At 36.1% G+C, this 24,148-nt stretch overlaps 2 protein-coding genes across 8 annotated transcripts in view; one reads left to right on the top strand and one right to left on the bottom strand.

Annotated features, from left to right (window-relative positions):
- The window catches only part of Tmed5 (transmembrane p24 trafficking protein 5), a 34,791-nt gene extending 26,851 nt beyond the window's left edge, over positions 1-7,940 (top strand). For both annotated transcript variants that reach the window (XM_004841251.3, XM_004841250.3), the window contains one exon: positions 7,735-7,940. In XM_004841251.3, coding sequence (XP_004841308.1) covers positions 7,735-7,833 — 99 coding nt within the window. In that variant the 3' untranslated portion in view covers positions 7,834-7,940. The remainder of the gene's footprint in view (positions 1-7,734) is intronic.
- An 8,452-nt stretch (positions 7,941-16,392) lies between these two features.
- Positions 16,393-24,148, bottom strand: part of Mtf2 (metal response element binding transcription factor 2) — a 60,778-nt gene continuing 53,022 nt past the window's right edge. For 3 of the 6 annotated variants that reach the window (XM_004841252.4, XM_087213140.1, XM_004841254.4), the window contains 5 exons: positions 22,258-22,353; positions 21,088-21,193; positions 20,915-20,967; positions 20,701-20,805; positions 16,393-18,806 (listed from right to left, as the gene is read on the bottom strand). In XM_004841252.4, coding sequence (XP_004841309.1) covers positions 18,449-18,806; positions 20,701-20,805; positions 20,915-20,967; positions 21,088-21,193; positions 22,258-22,353 — 718 coding nt within the window. In that variant the 3' untranslated portion in view covers positions 16,393-18,448. The remainder of the gene's footprint in view (positions 18,807-20,700; positions 20,806-20,914; positions 20,968-21,087; positions 21,194-22,257; positions 22,354-24,148) is intronic. The other 3 variants (XM_087213139.1, XM_004841253.4, XM_087213138.1) reach the window with 1 other exon arrangement.

The following is a 24,148-nucleotide window of genomic DNA, read 5'->3' as shown; positions in this document are numbered from 1 at the left end:
AAATATTTGGCAATTATCAATACTCATTTTTCCAGGTTTCAGCTTTCTCATTCTATATTCCAGGAAGTTTTGCCAGACTTCTCAAACTTTAGTGTCCCTCTAAGTGGTCCATCTGTACTTCCTTTGCAAAGCTCTGACCACACAGTATCAATAATTAATGTATACAAACCCTATGTTAACTCTAAGGCAGATAGTACTGTATATCTCTTTTATCTACCACACTACATTGGCCCTGTGCCTGCCTAGCAAGTGCAACGCCCTGAGTTCGATCCTCACTATAGGGTGGGGGGGACCACTACAAAATGCCTAGAACCTAGTATTTCTTTATACAAAATGAAGCACATCACTTATTAAAATTTCATGATATGAATGATCCTTTCTCACTAAAAAACAGGTATAATAAGCCTAGAGGGCTAAGGTCTTCTATATCATTACCTCTGAAATTATAGAACTGGGAGGCACAACACCAGACACACTCAGTCATCTCATCTTTGACAAAGGAGCCAAACACTCTCACTGGAGGAAAGATAGCCTCTTTAATAAATGGAGCTGGAAAAATTGGGCTTCAACTTGCCAAAGATTAAAACTAGACCTATATCTCTCACCATGCACTAAACTAAAATCAAAATGGATTAAAGATCTAAATATTAAAATAGAAACTCTGAACCAGTTGGAACAGAGGTTAGGTAGAACCCTTGAAGACATCAGTGTAGGAAAAGATTTTATGAACAAAACCTCAGTTGCCCATGAACTAGCACAAACAATCAACAAGTGGGATCTCTTCTTATTAAAAGGCTTCTGCACAGCAAGAGAAACCACCAGCAGTGTGAAGAGACAACCCACAATGTGGAAAAAAATCTTCACCTGCTGTTCCTCAGACAAAGGTCTACTATCTCGAATCTATAAAGAACTTAAAAAGATCAGACCTCCCAAATTTAAAGACCCAATCCAAAAATGGGCATCTGAAATGAACAGACATTTCTCAGACAAAAAAGTAGAAATAGCAAATAAATACATGAAAAAATGTTCAACATCACTGGTCATTCAAGAGATGCAAATGAAAACAATGCTGAGATTCCACTTCACTCCAGAAAGAATGGCTGCTATCATGAAATCAACCAATAACAAATGCTGGCAGGGCTGTGGGGAAAGAGGAACCCTGCTCCACTGCTGGTGGGAGTGTAGACTGGTGCAAGCACTGTGGAAATCAGTATGGAGATACCTCAAAGAACTAGGACTGGAAGTCCCATTTGACCCCGCTATTCCACTGCTGGGGATCTTCCCCAAAGAATTAAAAGAATCATACCACAGTGATATATGTGCACCCATGTTCATAGCACAGTTTGTAATAGCTAAAACTTGGAAACAGCCCAAATGCCCACCAACTGGACACTGGATAAAGAAAATGTGGTTTTTTATAAAATGGAGTACTACTCAGCCATAAAAAATGAGAAATTAGAGACATAGCTAAGTGGATGCACACTGAGGCAATACTCTTAAGTGAAATAAATAGGACACACATGTGTAAATACTGAATAGTTTCTCTGGTGTGAGAAACTGAAAGTGTAAATAAGGACTAAATGTATAATAGGTAATGTGAAATAGGAAGAAAAGGGGCAAAGGGGAAGGAAGTGGGAGGGCTAGGGGAAAGGATAGAAGGGAATGGGATTAATATGAGAAAATGGAAAAATAGGAACAAAATCTTTGTAAATAGGGAGGACTGGAGGGGTTGAAGGGAGGGCTGGGCAAGGGTGAAAAATAAGAACCAAGAGAGACTATGTAAAGGTGCAAATTTCCAATGATGAATGTCATTATATTGTATACCTAAAATGTACCAATTATTAGAATGAATAATTGATAATGCAAAGTAGGAAGAAAAGGTCCAAAGGGGTAGGGGTAGTGGGAGGGGCAGAGGAAAGGAAAGAAGGGAAAGGAAAAAATGATGAGAAATGGAAAAAATGGAAATAAAGTGTTTGTAAATAGGGAAGGGTGGAGGGGGTGAAGGGAGGGCTAGGAATGGGGAAAAAATAAGAACCAAGATGCATTATGTAAAGGTACAATTCCCAATGAGAAATGTAATTGTGTTGTATACCTACAATGTACCAATAAAAGAATTTAATACAAAAAAAAATGAAGCACATCACTTATTAAAATTTCATGACATGAATGAGCCTTTCACACTAAAAAACAGGTATTATAAGCCTGGAGGGCTAAGATCTTCTATATCATTACCTCTGAAATTATAGAACTGGGAGGCATTTTAGAATCTTTGTGTTGTCTGAATTTTTTTCACTGAGCACTATTTTTAAATCACAGTTAAATAGTTAAAAACTTTTCACTGTGGGAATAAGCAAAGCTCTCATTTTTCTCATCTGTTTACCTACATCCATTACCTATCATTCATTTTGTTCATTTCCTTGGAACTGCAACAGTAAGTCTCTGTTTTGTTGCCAGGTAAGACAATAATTTGGGGTTAAGCAGAGAAGCAGCATATTAACATTGTTTCCTTCAAGTCAGGTTTAGATGAGGAAAAGGAAGTACTTTTTGAGGGTGGGGTACAGAGGATCGAACTCAGGACCTTGCCCTTGCAAGGCAGGCAGCAGCACAGGAAGTACTTTTTATTCCATGTGAATAATGCCTATTTCAAGAACATTCACAAGTAAGTGACTTGCATCCTTTAAAGGAAGGTGAGTTCTTAGTTTTCAGGTTTCTGTTACTGGACTGTAGCATATGTTCATCATTTTCTAAATTGTGTATTTCCCAATACCAAAGACAAAGTTAAGTAATGTATTATGGAAGCCACTTCAATGGCTGCTATGAAATATTTCAACCTTTTGATGCCTTCTCCAATGTATCCTCCCCCCCGTAATGCGACATTTTACTCACCACTCTATGCAAGACTTTTCCTAATCTGATCCAACTCTATGTCTTCAGCTCCTCCATTACTTTCAAGCATTAGAGCCTTTTTTTCCCCAGCCAAACCTATCTTTTTTGCCCTACTGTTTCCTGAACAGGCCTATTCTTCTTTCTTCTATTTAATGACCTCATTTAGCTTCCCATGTCCTGAAAATTTAAAGACCTCTTAACCTCCTCAGTAGTTATCTAGTCTTCCTAATCTCTCAAGCATTCACATCATTTCTTAGATTTACCTAACTCTGACTGGCTTTGTACTTCACATCTTTTCCCTAATCCATCCTACATACTGGTGGCAAATTCATCTTATTAAAATGCATCAGAGCATAGCAAGATCAGGCCATCTAAATCATTGGGAATCCAAATCATTCCTAGCCTCACCCAAGCCACTGTGAAACCAAAATTTTTTGGAACGCAAGATCTCTGAAATACAAGTTTGCTAGCTAGAAAGGACAGGCCAGTTCTGGGACAAGTTCTCTGCATCAAAATCAGCCAGACTAGGTAGCATTTGGAAAAATGTCTGCCTGTGGACTTGTTTTGGGGGGGTTTTAGTACCAGGAATGAAACTCAGGGCCTCATGCTTGCCCTGTGGCAGGCACTGCACCACTGAGCTATAGTCCCGGCCTACTGCTGTTTTTATAATGCAATTTTGAGAAGCGAGCATAAATTGCTTGCCTTGAAACTACACTGGCTATAGATAAAAGCAGTGGGGAAATGCAAAGCAGGCAAAGTTTAGGGATAAGAGGATAGTCTGTAAGAAGTACATGATAAATCTGTAAGTACTTGTTGCTTCTTAAATGGCTGGGATGGTAAGGGTGCCTTGTGATGGTCAACCTCCTGGGAGTTTTGAGCTCTTTCATTTCATTCATATATTTAGAAATCTGGAGCAGACCACCCACCACAAACTTTGTTTGCCCTGATGCTGTTAACTGGAATAATTTCTCTCTTCTCCATCCTCTGGCCTCATAGCTAAATTTAGGAAATGTCAGAATTTTTTTGTAAGCAGTGGCAAAATTTATTTGACAAAGTGAAAGTGGGGAGAGAAACTGGCACTGCAGAGCAAGTCTGGGCCAAGTAAAGGGAAAAAGCAAGACAAAAGAACACCCTGGAGAAAGCAGGAAGGGCTATCCTGAGGAAAGCCATGAAAACTGGACAAGTCAGAATTTTTATCACCAACACACACTACTGAACCATCCTTGTGTGGGAGTAGTTAATCCTGTTTATTCTTCCTGCACCCTGGAATGCCCTAACATGCATTTAATATGCAACTTTATATCATTAATGGTATAATTTAAATTCCACCTTTATGAAGTCTTCTCTTTATATTTTCCAAATATTCTCCACAGCCCGGCAAAAGTAAACCCTTCCTTTAAACTGTTTTGCTACTCTAAACCCTGTGAGTAAACAAACATAATCTTACCAGCAAAAGAAAAAGAAGGAATAGTGTTAACAATTTCACATTTTCCTCCTAATAGTGTCTTGAAAAAAAATACGCCCTCAAAAACTGAATATATGAGCTATTCATTCTCAACTCTAGGTCTTTCATATTTGGCTCCATTTTCAATTGAGCTTTTTCCTTAGCTTTGGAAGATAACCCATTATTCAAATTACAACCTAACAAATACTGAAGTCCAAATCAATCTCATTTCCACAATGATGTAGCCCAGTGTTGTGTATTTGTTTTTTGGTACTGGGGATCAAACTCAGGACCTTGCACTTGTGAGGCAGGTGGCAGCACCACTAAGCTAAATCCCTGGCCCCCAATGATGTGTATTTTGACACCTGTAGTTATGTTACTCTTTGGGACACCTGACGCATATCTTATGTCCCAATTCCCAAGACTATAATACTATGTAAATATCTTCAACCTCCTCCCCAAAAGTTCCATATTAATTCATTCTATGTCTGATCCTATTTTTGCCAGTAAAAATCCTATCATCCTTCAATGCCAAATTCCCTCCATTAAGTCCTTTCCTAGTATCTTTCTTAGGCTTACTCTAAATTCCTATACAACTTTGTACCAATATTCCATAGCAACTACATTTTCAATTCAAATTCATATTTATGTGTCTTCTATAATTTAAGAACTCAAATCAGGGCTTCTAATATTTCATTTCTCTCTTCACAGCAATTCATAGCCATTTGTGTTAGCTTCAGGTTAACATAATAAATACCTTACACTGCCAACTTATAAAGAGAAAAGGTTTAGTCTTGCTCACAGCTTTGGAGGTTTAGGTCCATCATCAGTTGGCTCTGTTGCTTTTGGCCTCTAGTGGAATAATACGGCAGGGGCATATAGCAGATCCAATCACCTCATGGCCAGGAAGCAAGAGAGAAGAGGGGCTGGAGTCTCACTGCTTCCTTCAAGGGAACATTCTCAGTGACCTGAAGACTAATAGGCCCTACTTTTTTTCTGAGACAGGTTCTCATTATGTAGTTCAGGCTGGTCTTAAACTACTATGTAGCCCAGGGTGGCCTCAAATTCATAGCGATCCTGTCTTAGCCTCCCCAACTACTGGGATTAGAGGCATACACTACCATGTCCAGCTCTAAGCCCTACCTCCAATTGCACCAAGAGCTGGGGATCAAGTCTCTAACACATGGGACTTTAAGGGAAATTACAGGTCCAAACTATATAACCTATTGCCCCCAAAGGCTTATGTCCACCTCATGATGTAATTCAGATTCAGTCTATCTAAGGGTCCCCAAAGCTTTAGCTGTTCCCCAAAGTCCAAGTCCAAAATGTCCTCTGAAAATCAAGGCAGAGTTCTGGGCTCCTATGAAAACCAAAAATAAAATTATATAATTCTAGGATATAATGGTGGGACAGGCACCGGGAAAGCATCCCTATTCCTAAAGGAGGGAATAAAAGGAATCACCCCAAACATACTAAATCCTACAGGTGCTTGTCCAGAATCTTATTCACACCATAGTAAGATACAGACTGCCACAAGCTTGGGCTGCCCTACCCCCATAGCTTTGCTAGTTGCAGGTCACCAGGCCACACTCTCAAGCTTGTCTTTGCATGCTGTGCACAGCTTTGCTTAACAGGCATTCTCTATTCCTGGTACCACTTCCTTCTTGGAGTCTTCCCTACAAGTTTGGCTTCACTATCACAACTCCATATTACACCATTAGAAGCTGTCTGTAGACTCAAACCCCACAACATACCATCTGGCTTACCAAGCTTTCATCTAAAGCACTGATGAAGTCTCCAGGACCCTGAAACTCTTGTATTCTCTATGATTCCAAAGGCAGCATCACTACATCAAGGTTTGCTGCCAGGATGAACTGTACCTGGGCCTATCAAAACCACGGCTACAATGGCCCAAGTACTTTGCCAGTTCAGGCAGTCCTGGATGAGCAGGGCATCCTAGGGCTCTCCTTTCAAAAGATTGTACTATAGGAAGTCATTCTAAGATGCCTCCCTGGTATCTCTTCTGTTTTCCCAATTTAAAGACTTGGCTTCTTGTGTATGTGTGTGTTTGTACCAGGGATTGAACTCAGGACCTTGCACTTGCATGGGAGGAGTAGCACCACTGAGCTAAATCCCCAGCCTAAGACTTGGTTTCTTTTTTTTTAACTTTTTTTTTTTTGCTACCGGGGATAGAACTTGGGTCCTTGTGCTTGCGAGTCTGGTGGCAGAACAACTGAGCTAAATCCCCAAGACTTGGATTCTTTTTAGTAGGACTGTCTATTTAGCAGCTAAATACTCCTTTGGCTGCACCAAATTCTGGCCAAACTTCAAGTTCTCCAAACCTACTTGTTCCTTTTCCCTCCTGATTCTCACTGTAAATGTGGCTAAAAGCAGTCAGTGATACCCACACAGCTGGCCAGAATGCTATGCTGCCTTGAAGCTTGCTCCTACAGATAAACTACTGTAATTTATCCCCTTAAACTCAGCCTTCCATGAAGTCTCAGAGGATAGACATGGACAAAATGTAAACTCTTTGCTATAGTAACAAGGGTATCCTCTAGTCCAGTTTCTAACAGGTTCATTTCCATCTCAAACAACATCAGCACACCTTTACTGTCTGCACTGTTAACACTCTGGTCTTCTGAGCTCTACCCTTATTAAGCTCTGCTCTATACTATTTTAAGCCTTTTATGCTCAAGACATTCCACACTCATCCTTCCGAAAGCTTTTTTACATTATCAGGTGTGATTATAACAACCCCACCTCTTGGTACCAGTTTTCTGGGTTAGTCAACTTTCCGTTACTACAAAAACTGCTTGAGATAATCAATTTGTAAGAGAAAAGACTCATTCTGGCTCATAGATTTGGTCTATGTTGAGTTTGCTCCATTGCTTTGTGTGATAGAGCAGAGCTCACCTCATGACCAGGAAGCCAAGGCAGGAATGGGCTGGGGTCACACTATCCCCTTCAAAGGCAATCCCCTAGCAACTTGATTTCCCACCAGACCCTAATCTAAAGTTTCCACACACACACACCCAATAGTACCATTGGCTGATCATTCCAGAGCCAGATTATAGCATCTGAAACATTAACTTGATACAACAGTTCAAGATTTTTGGTATCTAAACCATTTTCAGAACTGAAGCATACAAAACAATTTTGGAGTAATATGGTAATGGGTTGGACTTATGTCCCCTCTGCACTCCCAAAAAACCCCAGTTCAATAATGGTTAATGTAAGTTAAGAGGCCAAGGTCTTTCCAGATGTGATTAAGGATCCCCAGATGAGATCACCTAAGATTTAAAGTGGACCCTCAATCAAATTACTCCTTAAGTCACACAGATTTGAAATAGAAGGCCTTGTAAATACAGACAGAAATTGACAGTGATATGTTTATATTCAAGGAAAACCAAGGATTGCTGGCTCCAACCAGAAGCTACAGGAGAGACAAAGAATGGCTGCTCCTCAGAATCTCCAGAGAAAAACTACTTCCACCACCTTGACTTTAGACTTCAGGTCTACAGAACTGTGTCAAACTGCTGTTGTTTTATGCCACCAAGTTTGTGGTAACTTCTCATAGATGATGAAATAAACTAATACAAATACCTCAGTACTGTGGCCTTTTAAAACCCTGGAAAATCAAATTTTTATTTTCAGAAATAACAATGGAGTTCTTAAGAAATAGATTTCCTGGGTGTGATGGTGCACATTTGTGAACCCAGCTACTTGGGAGGCTGAGGCAGAAAGATTTTAAGTTTGAGAGGATTCTGGGCAAGTTAACAGGACCTCGTCTCAAAATAAAGTAAGACTAAGAGGTAGTCCAGTGGTATGGAGGAGGGCACACATATGCTTTACTTAACTAAACTTGTATGATGAGATTTTAATAAGCAAGAAGTAGGAGTGGCAGTTTTGTTTTTTGGGTTTTTTTGCAGTACTAGGGATCGAACTAAAAACCTTGCACTTTCGTGGCAGGTATGGTGCCACTGAGGTAAATCCTCGGCCCTAGGAGTGGATTATTTTGAAGTCAGTGCTACCTCTCAATATAAAATATCTTGTGTTGTTATTTTTTGTAGGAGTTTTTTTGGTCCTACTGGAGATTAAACCCAGAGAGCTCCACCCATGCTAGGCAAGTACACTCTACAGATTCAACCTTTTAAAAAGATTTTGAGGGCTGGGGATTTAGCTCAGTGGTTCCACCGCCTGCCTCACAAGGTCAAGGACCCGAGTTCGATCCCCGGTACCATAAATAAATAACTAATTTTGAGACAGATTCCCTAAGTTGCACATACTATCTTCAAACTTACAATCTCCCAGCCTCAGCCTCCGGAATTGAGTTTACAGGTGTGAAACACTGCACCCAGCCAAGAGAACACAATTTTAAAAGATGTAAAAACCAGTTTTACCCATATAGACTGTAATTTTCAAAATGCTTCTTCTAAAAAAAATATGGTGAATAGAAGTTGTAGTTTATGATTATATTTTCACCACAATATGTCTTACTGTTGATTTTACATTTCACATTTTAGTACTGTTTATTGTTTAGGAAGAATTTTAATCCAGTGCTTTCCTTTACCCTTATACTATACTTCTAAGTTATCCAACTTGTGCTTTTTCTTAAGTCAGAGTACACTAAAGTATAAAATAATTCAATGACCCTAAACCATAAATTAAACCCTTAAATTCCAAATAATAATTGGATATTGTGTAATTCTGCTGATTTATCTATGAAACCTAGTATCTTCAATCAGCAGATAAAATCTGACAACACATATTTTCTTTACAAAAATATTTCATTTAAAAATAAATGTAATAGATGCAAATATCCTCAACAAGATAATGGCAAACAGAATACAGAGGGTCATCAAGAAGATCATACACCCTGACCAACTCGGATTTATCCCAGGGATGCAAGGATGGTTCAACATCTGTAAATCAATAAATGTAATACACTGTATTAACAGTCAAGGACAAAAACCATATGATCATCTCAATAGATGCAGAAAAGGCATTTGACAAAATCCAACACCCATTCATGATAAAAACCCTACAGAAAATTAGAATAGAAGGTCTTTACCTCAACCTGATTAAGGCTATCTATGAAAAACCAACAGCCAACATCATACTAAATGGTCAAAAAATGAAAACTTTCACACTAAAATCAGGAACAAGACAAGGATGCCCACTATCACCACTCCTGTTCAATATTGCTCTGGAAACATTAGCCATAGCAATTAGACAAGAGAAAGAAATAAAAGGAATAAAGATAGGAAAGGAAGAAGTTAAACTCTCTCATTATTTGCTGATGATATGATACTTTACATAGAAGACCCAAAAAACTCAGTCAAAAGCCTTCTAGAGCTAATTGACAGATGCAGTAGAGTAGCTGGATATAAGGTCAACACTCAAAAAACAATAGCCTTCTTATACACAAATAGCAGACTTACTGAGAGAGAAATTTGGGGAATAATTCCTTTTACAATAGCATCTAAAAAAATGAAATATCTAGGAATCAACCTAACAAAGGAAGCAAAAGACCTCTACACTGAAAACTACAGTACTCTGAAAAAGGAGATTGAAGAGGATATAAGAAAATGGAAAGACATCCCTTGTTCCTGGGTAGGAAGAATCAATACAGTGAAAATGGCCATATGTCCAAAACTGCTATATAGATTTAATGCAATACTGATTGAAATTCCAACAATATACTTCACACAACTAGAGAAAACAATCCAAAAATTCATTTGGAAGCAAAAGAAACCTAGAATAGCAAAAGCAATTCTGGGCAACAGAGACATGGCTGGGGCTATCACAATCCCCAATTTGAAACTATACTACAAAGCTACTGTGATAAAAACAGCATGGTACTGGCAAAGAAACAGACCCGAGGATCAGTGGAATAGATTAGAAGATGCAGAAACAACTCCAGACATACTCAGCCACCTCATCTTTGACAAAGGAGCCAATTGCCCTCATTGGAGAAAAGATAGCCTATTTAATAAATGGTATTGGAAAAACTGGATTTCAACCTGCCAAAGATTAAAACTAGACCCATACCTATCACCATGCACTAAACTAAGGTCGAAGTGGATTAAAGAGCTAAATATCAAGACAGAAACTGTAAACTTGCTGGAAGATGTTAGGTAGAACTCTCAATGACACTGGCACAGGAAAAGACTTTATGAACAAAACTTCAGTAGCACAGGAACTAGCACAAAGAATCAACAACTGGGACTTCATCTTATTAAAAACTTTCTGCACTGCAAGAGAAACTACCAACAGAGCTAAGAGACAACCTACAATATAGGAAGAAATTTTTAGCAGCTGTACCTCAGACAAAGGTCTACTATCTAGAATATACAAAGAATTGAAAAAAATCAAACCCTCGAAATTCAAAGACCCAATTCAAAAATGGGCATCCGAAATGAACAGACATTTCTCAGACAAAGAAGTAAAAACAGCAAATAAACGTATGAAAAAATGTTCAACATCACTGGTCATTTGAGAGATGCAGATGAAAACAACACTGAAATTCCACCTCATCCTAGAAAGAAAGGCTGCTCTCAAGAAATCAACCAATAACAAATGCTGGCGGGGGTGTGGAAAGGAACCCTTCTCCATTGTTGGTGGGAGTGCGGACTGGTGCAACCACTGTGGAAATCCATATGGATACCTCAAAGAACTAGGACTAGAGGTCCCATTTGACCCAGCTATTCCCCTACTGGGTATCTTCCCCAAAGAATTAAAGGAATCATACCATAGCGATATATGTGCACCTATGTTTATAGCAGCACAATTTGTAATAGCTAAGGATTGGAAACAGCCTCAGTGCCCATCAACTGGAAACTGGATAAAGAAGATGCAGGTTTTTTTAATAAAATGGAGTACTACTCAGCCATAAAGAACAAGAAACTAGAGTCATTTATAGCTAAATGGATGCATATTGAGGCCATACTCTTAAGTGAAATAAATAGGACACACATGCGTAAATACCGAATAGTATCTCTAGTGTGAGAAACTGAAAGTGTAAATATGGATGAAAATGATTAAAACGAATAATTGATAATTTGAAATAGGAAAAGGTCCAAAGGTGGAGGAGTGGCAGGAGGGGAAGGGGAAAGGGAAGAAAGGAAAGGAAAAACTATGAGAAAGAAAAAAAAATGGAAACGAAATCTATGTAAACAGGGAAGGGTGGTGGGGGTGAAGGGCGCATAGGTAATGGAGAAAACAATAAGAACTAAGATACATCATGTTCAGGTACAAACACCCAATGATAAATGTAAATGTACTGTATACCTAAAATGTACCAATTAATATATAAATTTTTAAAAAATAGAAAAAAAAATGTAAACTATTTCTTTAAATTATTTTTCCCCACACCGAACAGGGGATTGAGACCAGAACCTTTTCACTGAGCTTCAACCCCGGTTCTTTTTTGATTTTGAAAAGGAGCCTTGCTAAGTCACTAACCCACTAAATTGCCCAGGCTGAGCTCGAATTTGTGATATTTCTGTCTCCCAGAGTGCTGGAATTAAAAGCATGGGCCACCACACCCAGCATTTAAAAATATTTTAGTCTAAATACTGTTTTCAAGTAATTAAAAGTATTTTATTTAAAAATAATTTCCAGGGCCAGGGATTTACCTCAGTGGTTCTGGCGCCTGCCTTGCAAGCGCAAGGTCCCAAGTCCAATCCCTAATACCAAAAAATAAAATAAATAAAATAAAAATAATTTCCAAAAAATCATGAAACTGATCCAACTGAAACTTCTATATAAAGATAACAGTCATTGTACGTGACTTAATTTTATACACTTTACTGACTTATTTAGCCAAAGTCAGGAAACAAAGCAAATTAATTTGATAAACATTACTACTTGAATTTGATAAAAGTATGATATCAGAAATTAATTATGATCTTCTGAAACCTGACATTTTAAGTTTAACTGCACACAATTTTGGCACTTAAAATACTAAAAATTAATCAATTTATAATATCAATTCTTAAATTCATTTAACCTATAAAGCAGATAATTAATAAATTACTGCTAAAATACCATCTCTTCTCTATTTCATTGGTTTTCTCTTATGCCTATGATATATGAACATGTAATGAAATCATGCCATATCAATTTGCTATTCTTTAAAACGGTACTATACTTAATGTCCATACTTCTATTTCTTCTTTCTCATAACACAGAATACATACAAGAACCTACTCTAGAATAGTCTTAATTGACCTGCCAGTTAATAGAAAACCACAGGATATACTATACTGGGCAGGCAATTTTTGATACCTGAAGGAACGATGAAGATGGATTAGGGAGCCACAAGATAATCAACTTCATTCTACACTCTACATTATAGTTGTATCACAATTCTCCAGCTGTGATACTTCTAAATACCTGAATGACTTCTATTTCATAAGGTAGGAAGCAAGAAAATCAAACTAAAAATTGAATCTCTTGAGTAATAAATATAAGATGCCATTTACTCTTTCTTTGGAGTAAATAACTCAATCTTCAGTCTAAAAAGAAAGCAAAATTGTGAGTAAAATAAGGTCCAAACTTTTATTCACATGATTACCTGGTTGTCCCAGAAAACCTTGCTTAAATCCTTTCCACTCTATCACATATAATGTTTAGCAACTAGGTGGAAAAGAAAGGGAGAAAAGCCACTTAATGCACTGTGAATAAAATGGATTAAAAAGAGGACTCCCATAGAAGATACAGGAAAAAGACATATAAAAAAGTACCACCTCGTCTAGGTCATAAAGAAAATCAGGATAAGAGTCCCCTAACTACATCCAGATCCCTGTACCACCATTATTACAGCAACACATAATAATAAATATACATAATCTCACAGCGGACAAGAAAGGTTAACATGCCAAAAATGGTGTTTATAAGAGCATTAAATATTTAATATATTCTAGAAAACCCTTCAATAAGAGGCATTTTTAGTGTTTCTGGTATTTTTATAAAGAGGTATCAAAAATAGGTCTCTACTGAAATAATTCTTCACTGGACAATTTATATCCAGAGTTAAAAATAACAGAAAAGTCTAAGTATAAGGTTCTGAAATATTATAATTAAAATAACTTTTTCACAATGGTTCTGTTACAGAATATACCCTTGGATACTGAAATAATATAGAAAACAAACTGAGCCTCCCACTAAGTGGTAAATGAGCCAATAGGCTTTCCTTCTCCAATTTTTTTTCCAAAAACTTTCATTTCTATAACTTTCCACATTCCTCAAATATGTTTATTTTCAAGGCTATTTAAGGCTTACCATATTTTTAAAGAGGACCCTTGTTAAAAAACCTTAAACTTCTGCATAGGAAAAATTACCTTGCATTCCACAGATAGTATTAAAGAAATTATTTATTTATTTTTTGGTACCAGAGATCGAACTCGGGTCCTTACGCTTGTGAGGCAGGCGGCCTAATCCTGGCCCTAAAGGAATTATTTAAATGTTAACTACTGGTTACAATGACAATATTTACAGTTTAACATAAAGAATACAACACTGATCCTGGATGCTATTATCCTATTTAACTTAAATTTCAATAACATTTTGAGTAATTTTAAAGCAATTTATTTATAAAAACTGTAACGTATCAAATTATATATGCAATTTAGTGACTAAGAGCTATATATTACAAATTTTTAAAATTCATTTAAAAATGCTACTTTTCCAGCAAAAGTAAAACTTCTGGAACTCTTAATTTCTTTAGAAAACTTTTGTGAGCTTACTTTTAAATTGTGCTTGCTATGAAAATATTACTTTTGGCCTAGAGATATAGTTCAATGGTAGTGTGTGTACTAAGCACTCATGAGGCCTTGTATTCAATCTTGGTACCACTACCCCCCTTTTTTACTTTTACATATTGTCAGTTTTTCCTATTAGCAAATGACATAATAATGATGGGCTAAATGACCTTGGTAGAATAAAACAACAAAATACAAAACAGACTTATTTAACTGCCCAGGTCATACATAAGACCGGGATAAAGATCAAACATCTCCAAGAAATGGCAACTGGCATGTGCAGACTCTCAAAATGTTTTCAAAATGAAGCAATCAGTCCATCAAAACATGCCCATCTGCTATAGTTTCACAGTACACATGTACAGATGATCTATATGTAAAAAATACACATTATTTTGTGACTTATCTATGTACTCAAAGTCAATACTGCTCATGTGCTATCTAAGAAAACATAAGAGTAATTAAATACTAAGAAATGAAGATTATTGTTCGGAAGGGTCAGAAACCATTATCTAAGGTTTTGTGCCCCCGCCCCCATAAACCAATTTTTGCCCATTTAGGGATGTCACTCTCACTGGGAATGTATGTCATAGGGTGAGAGGTGGGGGGAGAAAAGACTGAACACTTTTCAGTAAATACAAGTTGCAGAAGTAGACTAGTGATTTTGAACAGAATAAATTTTCTGCTTTATCTAAAAATACATTTAATATCATCTTTGAAAGTCTTATTTGCTTGTTCAAATCCAGTGAAAAATTTCTTGAATGACAAATTATATTCCTTGAAGATACTGGACAAATGAGTTACTGAGTATCCAGTTTTTATAATTATCTCCAATGAGAAAAAATGTAAATGAAGCTAAAGAAAGCAGGATTTTGTTGCGTAGAGATGAGGGGAGAAGGAAAAAAAAGTGAGCAGGCTAATCTTTTAATCGTATTCTAATGTTGAATACAAATCTACCAGAGTATCTTGATTTAGCTATCCAAGACATTTTGATATTTCAACTTAAGAATTACAACTATAGTATCATATGGGTTCCAATCTACTTCTTTTACAGAGTCAACCAGTTTGCTTACACATATCTCCCTTCTACCTCTAAATCTGTATCAAAACAGATATACGTGGATTCCTATGGCAAACTGGAAAATCATCCATGATAATAGTTAACTTTATATTTAACTGTCAAGTTTTTATACTCCTGAGGAAAGAGCATGACTGATCAACTGCCACAGAGGAAACTAAACTAAAAGGAAGACTGGGAATGCTTTGTTCAGATGTAATTAAGAAACACTTCCTCACATGATTTTGCACGGACATCTACCCCCACATTCTCAAAGAACTTCAGAACATATTACAAAACAGTCTGTTAAAAATAGCTAAGTTAGATTATGTTCCATCCAAAATTTAAGAGTATCTAGTAGTTCGAAAAAGTAGCCCATAATACAAGCATTCTATATTCAACACTGATAAATCTTCCAAATATATACATGATAGAAATGAAATATGAATACCAGAACATAATTGCAAAAAATATTCCAAAATTGGGATGGGATACCCTTCAACCTTTCATCAGTGAATACTAGTTATTGACAAAATATACCTAGCAAAACCTGACTTTATCAGGTACCTTATCAAGTACATTAGAACTGAAGATTTAAGACATTCACAATAATTCTAATAACTCATATTGTGCTCTAGTTTAGTCATCTAAGGGCCTAAGAAACTATGTTCATCATTTACTATCAGAGTATTTATAAAAATGTATTTGTTTTGAATTAAAATGGTATTAAAATTAGTAAGATGTATTAATTTTACATCTTTTCTTTCTGTGAGCTAGGAGCAAAGTATTTTAGGGGTGGAAGGACATTCTTTTGTGTGAACCCAGATACCTTCTATTTAAATAAGAAAAGAAACAATTGGGAAGTCTAAATTTTTTTAAAGGGTAGACAGAGACACCGTGTTTCAAATATAAAGTGCAAGCTTGATAAATGTTTTTTTTTTTCAGTACTGGGATCAAACTCAGGACCTTGCACTTGTGAGGCAGGCAGCAGCACCACTGAGCTAAGTCCCCAGCCCAAATATATCTTATTTTTAAAAGATCATTTAAGATAAACACATAGCAAATACTAATTATTACATGGGGGTAAGAGGAAAAGGAAGCAAAGTTTTATAAAGAAAACTCAAGAAAACCTACCAGCAGTAGAATCAGAAAATCCTTACCTCCCTAGCTAAATAAAAGCAGTCAACTACTGCACTAGTGTGTATTTTCAAGCAAATACAGAAGCAAAACTCATTAGCTCTTTAAAAAATACACACATTTAATGTTGGTCTGTTTTAATTCTAAGTAAAGCAATTCCAAAAATACAAACTGAACATCAGAGCCATGTGAACCACCGTGATAAAATAAAACAGACATTCACAATAATTACGTCTAAAGACAGTTTAGCTTGGTAAATCATATTCCAAGTATGGTAAATAAAGAGTTACTAAAAATACTGCTGGTGTTCAGTTAGAATTAAAGGACTTTGGGGAAAATGAAATAATATGATACAGGTGGAGTGTACACGGGATTTACATTTTCCATTACCCCTAGATATAAACAAACATTCAAAAAATCAACACAAACTCTGTGTGTTATTCAAAATATTGCAGCTGCAAGAAAGGCAACTTTAAATTAATAGCTAGGGGAAAATCAAGTTTTGGTGGAGGTAAACAGAAGTGACAGTTTTTGATTTGCACTTTTGTAAAGCTCATTTATACCTGGTAAACCAGGAACCAAATGCAAGACAATGAAGTCCTCTGCTTCTTTTGGCTATAATGTGATAAGAAAAAGTCATCTTTTGAAGATGTTTAAAGAAATAAAGCAACTTTCTTTATAAACAGTCAAATAATCAATTAATGGAATAAATAAGTACTAACCCACATTTTTACCACTCTGTCATCACTACACTTCACATATTTTGCATTTTGGCAGCAAATTCTCCAATTTCTTGTCTAAAATCCACCAATCACTTTTAAAAGTAAAATGTACAGCCACCAAAATAAGAATATTCTTCTGTTTACTCTTTGGCTAAGAAACAAAACAGAACAAAACAAAAAGAAACAAAAGACAACTCTAACACTGGTGATAAAAGAAAGTGGTTTTTTTTAAAACATGTAAAATAAAGTTATCAATTTAAATCTTGGTACATTTTATAAAAACAAGAGGTAATGTTGTAATAAAACAGCAGAAGCCTCAACTAGCAACATACTGTTTGTTAACCCTGTGCAATAAAATACTTTGTTCATACTACACTTATTCAAACATGACTAACAGTAACTACAGACATTTCAGGAATCTTCACCTGATTCCCACAGACTTACTGTTAAGCGAGAGACATTTACAATCAAATGTGCCATGAAAACTTGAAAATGTTACTTCTGGTAGGAAATAATGTTGATATTATTTGAATTTGTTTTAGGTATTGAACAGCTGAGTTACAAGGACTGAAAGTGAAAAGCATTCTAAAAGCCCATGAACACTGTTGTTCACACCCTTCTTCGGTACACACTAAACTTGTCTGACACATTTCTCTTCATACATAGCAAGCAACAGCACCCAATAAAAGCCTGAGAAGAAATGCTGCTGTGTAAATACTGCAACTATTCCTGAAAAAAGAATTATGGGATATATACTCCAAAGCTGCCCATTCCCATAATTTGTATTGCATAGGTCACATAATCACACACATATATATACACAAATGTGTATATATATGTACATGCAAAGAATATATTAAGACGACAATGAAGTCTAGTCACAGAGCAATTTACAGGCTCAATATATTTTTTACACTTTGCTTGAAAGAAAATTTCAATATTTTACAGTCTTTCGGTAGGCATTATATACACTGCACTTTATGAAATCTAAAAGGTATTGAAATAAATTTTTTCCCAACATTTTGGTATAACAAAACAGACAATGTTTCTCCAAATACTTGTGCTATCTACACGATCTGTTTGCTCTGATAACCACTAATCACAAAAACTGACTCAATGGAATAATTAGAAAAATTATCTAACACCATGCATGAGTTTGATTCATTTTTTAATATCCTATCCTAGAAACATTCTACAAATCTTATGATTTAAAAAATTAAGTCTCTGTTCTGATTTTTAAAAGATATCTTTTTTTGACAATATCCATAACATTGATAAGTACATGTTAAGGCTAGTATCATCTCCTTTTGTGACTATTTTTTTTGTTTTTGATGATGTTGTTTTTTAAGAAAGATAGTAAAAGCCAGACTCCTTTAGGGCTTTGAACTGTACCTACAGAAAATGAGTGCAGTGAACATAATATTCACTCCTACAGTCAGGATGCAGTTGCTCCTTCCCATTCCACAAGATACTGCACCTTTCCATCAAGTGTCACCCGACGAGCCAAAACTCGGTACTTTTCGCCACATGCTATTCTACCTGCAGCACCAAAATAACTAGTAATGGAGTTTTTTAGATGATTGAGTTGTAACTCTTGATCTGCTAAGTTATTCAGGATCTCTGTGTTGAGTTCTTCAAATTGATAATCTTCTTGGCCTTCATCATCTTTTACAATTTCTGAGTTCTGAGTCTGGAGTGCTCTTCTCGGAAGACGACCTCTTCTTCTACGCAAATGTGGTATTGCAGCAGGCCAAGATCTACCTGTGCGAGTTCTTTTTCTGGAGTCAGATAAGCTATGAAACAGAAAAGGCCAAAACTGTCGACTAAATTTTTAAAGCATCCTTTGCCCATATAATATATACTGTTTATTTTTGGGTCACTCTAATTACATACCCTTGATAACATAAAAACCAACCAAACCAACACAAATGTAAATGCTATAAAAATCAACTATCACTTGTTTTCATTTACTTTAGATTCTATCACCTTAGGGGTGACCTTGGTAGTTTTTTCTTCCTTAACTATGTACTATTAAGTTTTAAGCAATCAGAGCACATTTTTAACTAGGAGGCCAAATAGGCAAATTCTTACCAAGAAGCCCTATATCTGATATTATCAACTATCTCATTGAAAACAGAGACCATTCATTCATTCATTCATTCACTGACCCAAATACAGAAAAAGCACCAACAAGACACTGTTCCATGTGCTTAAATACTAAAATAAAGGTTCTCTTATTACCAGTTCTAGGCATAGTGAAGTGACGTAGTATAATAAGCACAAATTAGAAGTTAAGGTGCCCTAGGTCTACCTCTGACTCTGTTACTTGGCCAAACTGAAATTTCTTAGCCTCTGTTCACTTGAAAAAGATCATCTTTAGGTCTTTTGCACCACAGAAACACAAGGATTTTATGATCTTATAACAAAAGAATCTTATAGCAAAGAAAGAACCTAACAGATAAATTCAATAAAATCTAATTCCTGAGGGAATAATTCAGTGCTGTTATGCTTGCTAAACATATAATACTGGGCTTGTCATAAAATACCCTCTTCATGTAAGTCTCAGATTCTTCATCTAAAACATGGGAATAACAGGACATGTCTCAAAAAAAATTTTTTTGTTTTAAAAATTACATCAGACAGGGCCAGGAATTTAGCTCAGTGGTTCTGCCACCTGCCTGGCAGAGCGCAAGGTCCGGAGTTCGATCCCCAGTACCAAAAAAAAATGACATCAGATAATGTACTTAAGTAGCTTTGTGGAATACAAAATAAAAAGCAAAAAATATCCCACATTACTATTATTTATTAATGAACAGGTCATACTTCAACCCTTTAACTTAGAATTTTAATAATTTACAAGACCAGTTTTTGAATTATGATTAAGAATTTAAAAGAACATTTCAAACTTAAAAACTAATGATTCTATTCCAATTAGAATGAACTTTTTATATCTGATATGATGTGCTTTAGGAAAAATGTCTTTCTGACAAGTTGGATTACAAGAAATACTAAAAGAGACTTTGCTACTATTTTTGTTACTATTGAGACAGAATCTCAGTAAGTTGCCCAGGCTAGCCTTGAAATCATGATCCTCCAGCCTTATGCTCCACAGTATGCTACTTTTAATTTTGAAAAGGAAAATTCTGAGTTTAAAATCTTTTTACTGATAAGAACATGTATGTGCTTGATTCTTTTTTTGGTACTGGGGATTGAACTTGGGACCTTGCGCTTTCAAGGCCAGCAGCAGAACCACTGAGCTAAATCCCCAGTCCCTTTGTGCTTGATTCTTTTTTTTGGTACCAGGGATTGAACTCGGGTCCTTGCACTTGTGCAGCAGGCGGTGAAACCACTGAGCTAAATCTCCAGCCCTGTGCTTGATTCTTAAAAACCAAAAATTTCCTCAACCAAGGTATACTTGTATAATACAAACATTAAACAGCCTATCAGAAAAGTCCTCTATAGAGGACTATAAAATTTCCTAACAAATTTGAAAAATTTAATGTTTGTACTCTGAGCTGAAAAAATATTCAGATTAATATTAAAAACTTAGTGAATCTCCACATGGACTTTTTCTCAAAAAGCACATTTGTATCAATGTCAGGGGGTAAAAAATTATTCAATCATTACTTTGCCATGAAACACAATCTAAAAGAAAATTAGTAAGGAAGAAGAACATAAAAGACCTACCCATAATGCCTGGAAATACTAGACGAGGTAGTTTCTTTTGTACTGGAAGCACCCGTGAAATCCATATCCGAGGTATTGGATGAATGTGCAGTTCCCTCAGTTATCCTGAGACAAAAGAACTTAAGTGATATAGCAACTATATTACAAAAACTAAAAACACTAATTTCCCCTAAAAAAAAAACGCTAAGAAAGAAGAAAATAATTTTCTATTTACCCTATAGAACAAGGTAAATCCAAGGCAGGATTCTCAGAAACTGGTTCCTTATCCTGGAAAATAAAAATATTGAGTTAAAGCATGGTTCTACAGTAAGCAGGAAGAAATATTAGCTTCTTAGTAAGTTCACATGTGTTTCCTCTCCGGGAACATATATCAACATATCCTCTTACCAAAGGTGGCTCAGCAGTTTTTTGTATCATTTTTCTTGTATATGGGCCAGGAGGACGACCTACAGATTTTTTCTTTCCTTTTTTTTCTATTCCATTGCTTATTTCTCTGAAATAGAAAAAACATTATGTATTTAATCCCTGCATAAAGACAAAGGCTCTCATATGTAATTAGACATGTTTTATATTTTTAATAATAGTAACATGAAAAATTGTAAGTTTAGTCAACAGCATAGATAATATGTTCTAATTTTAAATATTTCTTGACTTGAGATATTTAAGTGTGAAAATTTAAGTAAAAAATTTTCTCTTTAATATTCTGGAATATACATACCACCTAAAGATTTAAAAAACAACCACTACCAACCAGACAACCATACTGGATAGAAGATTTTAAAACTTCTGAAAGTCTGATTATTTAGCTTAGGCTGTTATTTCATGGGGGGAAGACTGAAATTAGCAGTTAGCCTCATAGAAATATCAGTATTAAAATTATGGTAGATTATCAATAAAGGTTATCTAACACACACACACACACAAACACACACAGTTCTAGACTGACACAGAATGAAGGCCAAAGTGGCAGAATGTTGGCAGAGTCTTTAATATGGCAAACTAAAAAAGACTTGGAAAACAATCTTTGAAACAGAGGGCTAAATATCAAGCAACAGAAAGGGAAAAAGAGCAATAGTCAAGGGCACTCCTAATAGAAGAAAAAAGAACCAAGTACCAATATAAAGAACATCTATTTAATTTACTCACCACAATGCTTCTATCCCCGAAGGTTTTAGATAACAGAGATAACAAAGCTATTCCCTATGCTGAGGTTCATATTATAATTAGAAGTTGACAAATATATACACAAGCAAGCTAATAAAATGGAGTCCTATGAGAAATATCAAGGAAAACTCAGTTCAAGAAAAGGAAATATACTATATAATAGGCTAGAGAGAAGTGAATGAAGAAAATGGGAAAACTATCCCTCTAGCTAACAAAGGTCAGGAAATAATAGTGAAAGTATAAGGAAGGTGAAAGTAGGGGAGAAAGAACAAAGGAAAGCTAGACAAGGATAAGATAGGTGGGATATATATTTTTTAAAAAGATAAACAACATACATTTATAAAGGACCATTGTAATACTAGAAAGAATATTCTCAGACTGAAACCAACCCACATGTAGGGCTGAAGAACCGAGGCTGCCTTTTTAAAAAGTTGAACTCTTTTATCAGGTGGCATCAGATGATCTGGCAGCTGCCAAAGATGAAGCATCCTATCAAAAACATCGTAACAATGAGAAAAATTCTGTGGAGTATTTTTTGGAGAGGTTGGTTTTTTGAGACACAGTCTTGTTTAGGCTGGCCTTGAACTCACTATGTAGTCCAGGCTGGCCTTGAATTCACAGCAATCTTCCTGTCTCAGCTTCCCAAGTGCTGGGTTTACAGGCATTTGCTGCCACACCTGGTTCTTTTTTTTCCCCCCCTAACTCATCAACTACTAATAAAAGATTAGAATGATAGAATTTTAAAGAGACAGGAATAATAAGTATTTTTTTCAAGAAAAAAGCTTTAAAGTAGTAGTTTCCACTTTATTACAAATTTCAAATAGCTATGGTACACTGTCAATGCTTTGCAATTACATTTTTCTACTCTCCCAAGATGACTAGTCCCTATCTTTTATTTACTCTTTACATTTCCCTCATTATATAGCCATCTCAGCTTTTACCTCATAGTCCATGGAGAAATTAGAAACTACCAGACAACTTTAGCTATCTCCCTCCTTCCCAAATTATTATACAACGAGCATCTCGCATCTTCTTTTTCTCACCTCATTTCAACAGAAAAGTATTTCTCCTCCTATTAAAAGCTATTCTCGGGCCGGGGATTTAGCTCAGTGGATCTGCCGCCTGCTGTGCAAGCACAAGGACCCGAGTTCGATCCCCGGTACCAAAAAAAAAAATTTTTTTTAAAAATCAAAAGCTATTCTCACATTAAGGCTCTAGATCAGTGGTGGCAAATCTATGGCATGTGTGCCCCAGTGGGCTATTTATCACTGAAAGCTCTAAAAGGTTCACCATCACTGTTCTAGATCCCTTCCCTTTTGGTTTTTCTCAAAGACAGTGTAATATCTTCAATCAGTTTCACTCTCTTCTATGCCAATGTCATTTCCACTAGATTATTTCTACTGGCACACAAGTATCTCCTACCTAATTAAAAACCCATCACTTACTGCTCTCATCCTTCTCTTCAGCTGCCATTATGTGTGCTTCCCTTCATAGTAAAACTTGAGCTTCGACGAATTCATCCTTTCCACACTTTCTCCAATGTCTTTTAAGAATTCTTAACGACAGGTTTTCCTTCTCTGTAATTGTTATTATTATTTTGAATCTGTCTTCCTTCATATGTAGGTAAAGTAGTTTTAACATGTAAACTGAGATGTGCCTGATTCAGTTACATTTCAATCTACCTCAATTTGGCTTTATCTTTACTCCAAAATACTGTTTTTATCAAGGTTACTAATAAAAACAGTATCCAGGGCCGGGGATTTAGCTCAGTGGTTCTGCCACCTGCCTCACAAGCGGAAAGACCCGAGTTCGATCCCCTATACCAAAAAAAAAAAAAAAAAAGTAACAAAAACAGTATCCAAAGTAAACATTCGTCTCTCATCTTAACCCACCTGTCACCAGCATCCTTGAACAATTCAGTATACCCATCTTTCTTGAAACATTCCCTCTATGGTATGTATTCATGACACTACTGTAGTTTCCTATCTCACTCCTTTATTTCACCTCTTCCAAATTTAGGGTTCCCTCCCCTCTTTTTGTTGAGACCAGGTCTCATTATGTAGAATAGGCTGGCCTTTAACTGTAGCTCAGGCTGACTTCAAATTTGTGGTGATCCTCCTGCTTCAGCCTCCTGAGTGCTGAGATTACAGACATGTGCCACCATTCTGGCTTCCAAATTTATAAATGGTATCAGGATACTATTCTGAGCCATTTCTCTTCTCTTTCTACTTGTTCTCTTAAATAATTTCATTCATCCTTACGGTTTTATCAATCAGCTTCCAAA

Source organism: Heterocephalus glaber, unplaced genomic scaffold (genome assembly GCF_053883595.1).
Source record: "Heterocephalus glaber isolate CG9 unplaced genomic scaffold, H.glaber_assembly_v1.0 deba00001442, whole genome shotgun sequence".
Lineage (NCBI taxonomy): Eukaryota > Metazoa > Chordata > Mammalia > Rodentia > Bathyergidae > Heterocephalus > Heterocephalus glaber.
Note: the sequence above shows the minus strand (reverse complement) of the source record. Positions and strands in the feature narration are given on the sequence as shown.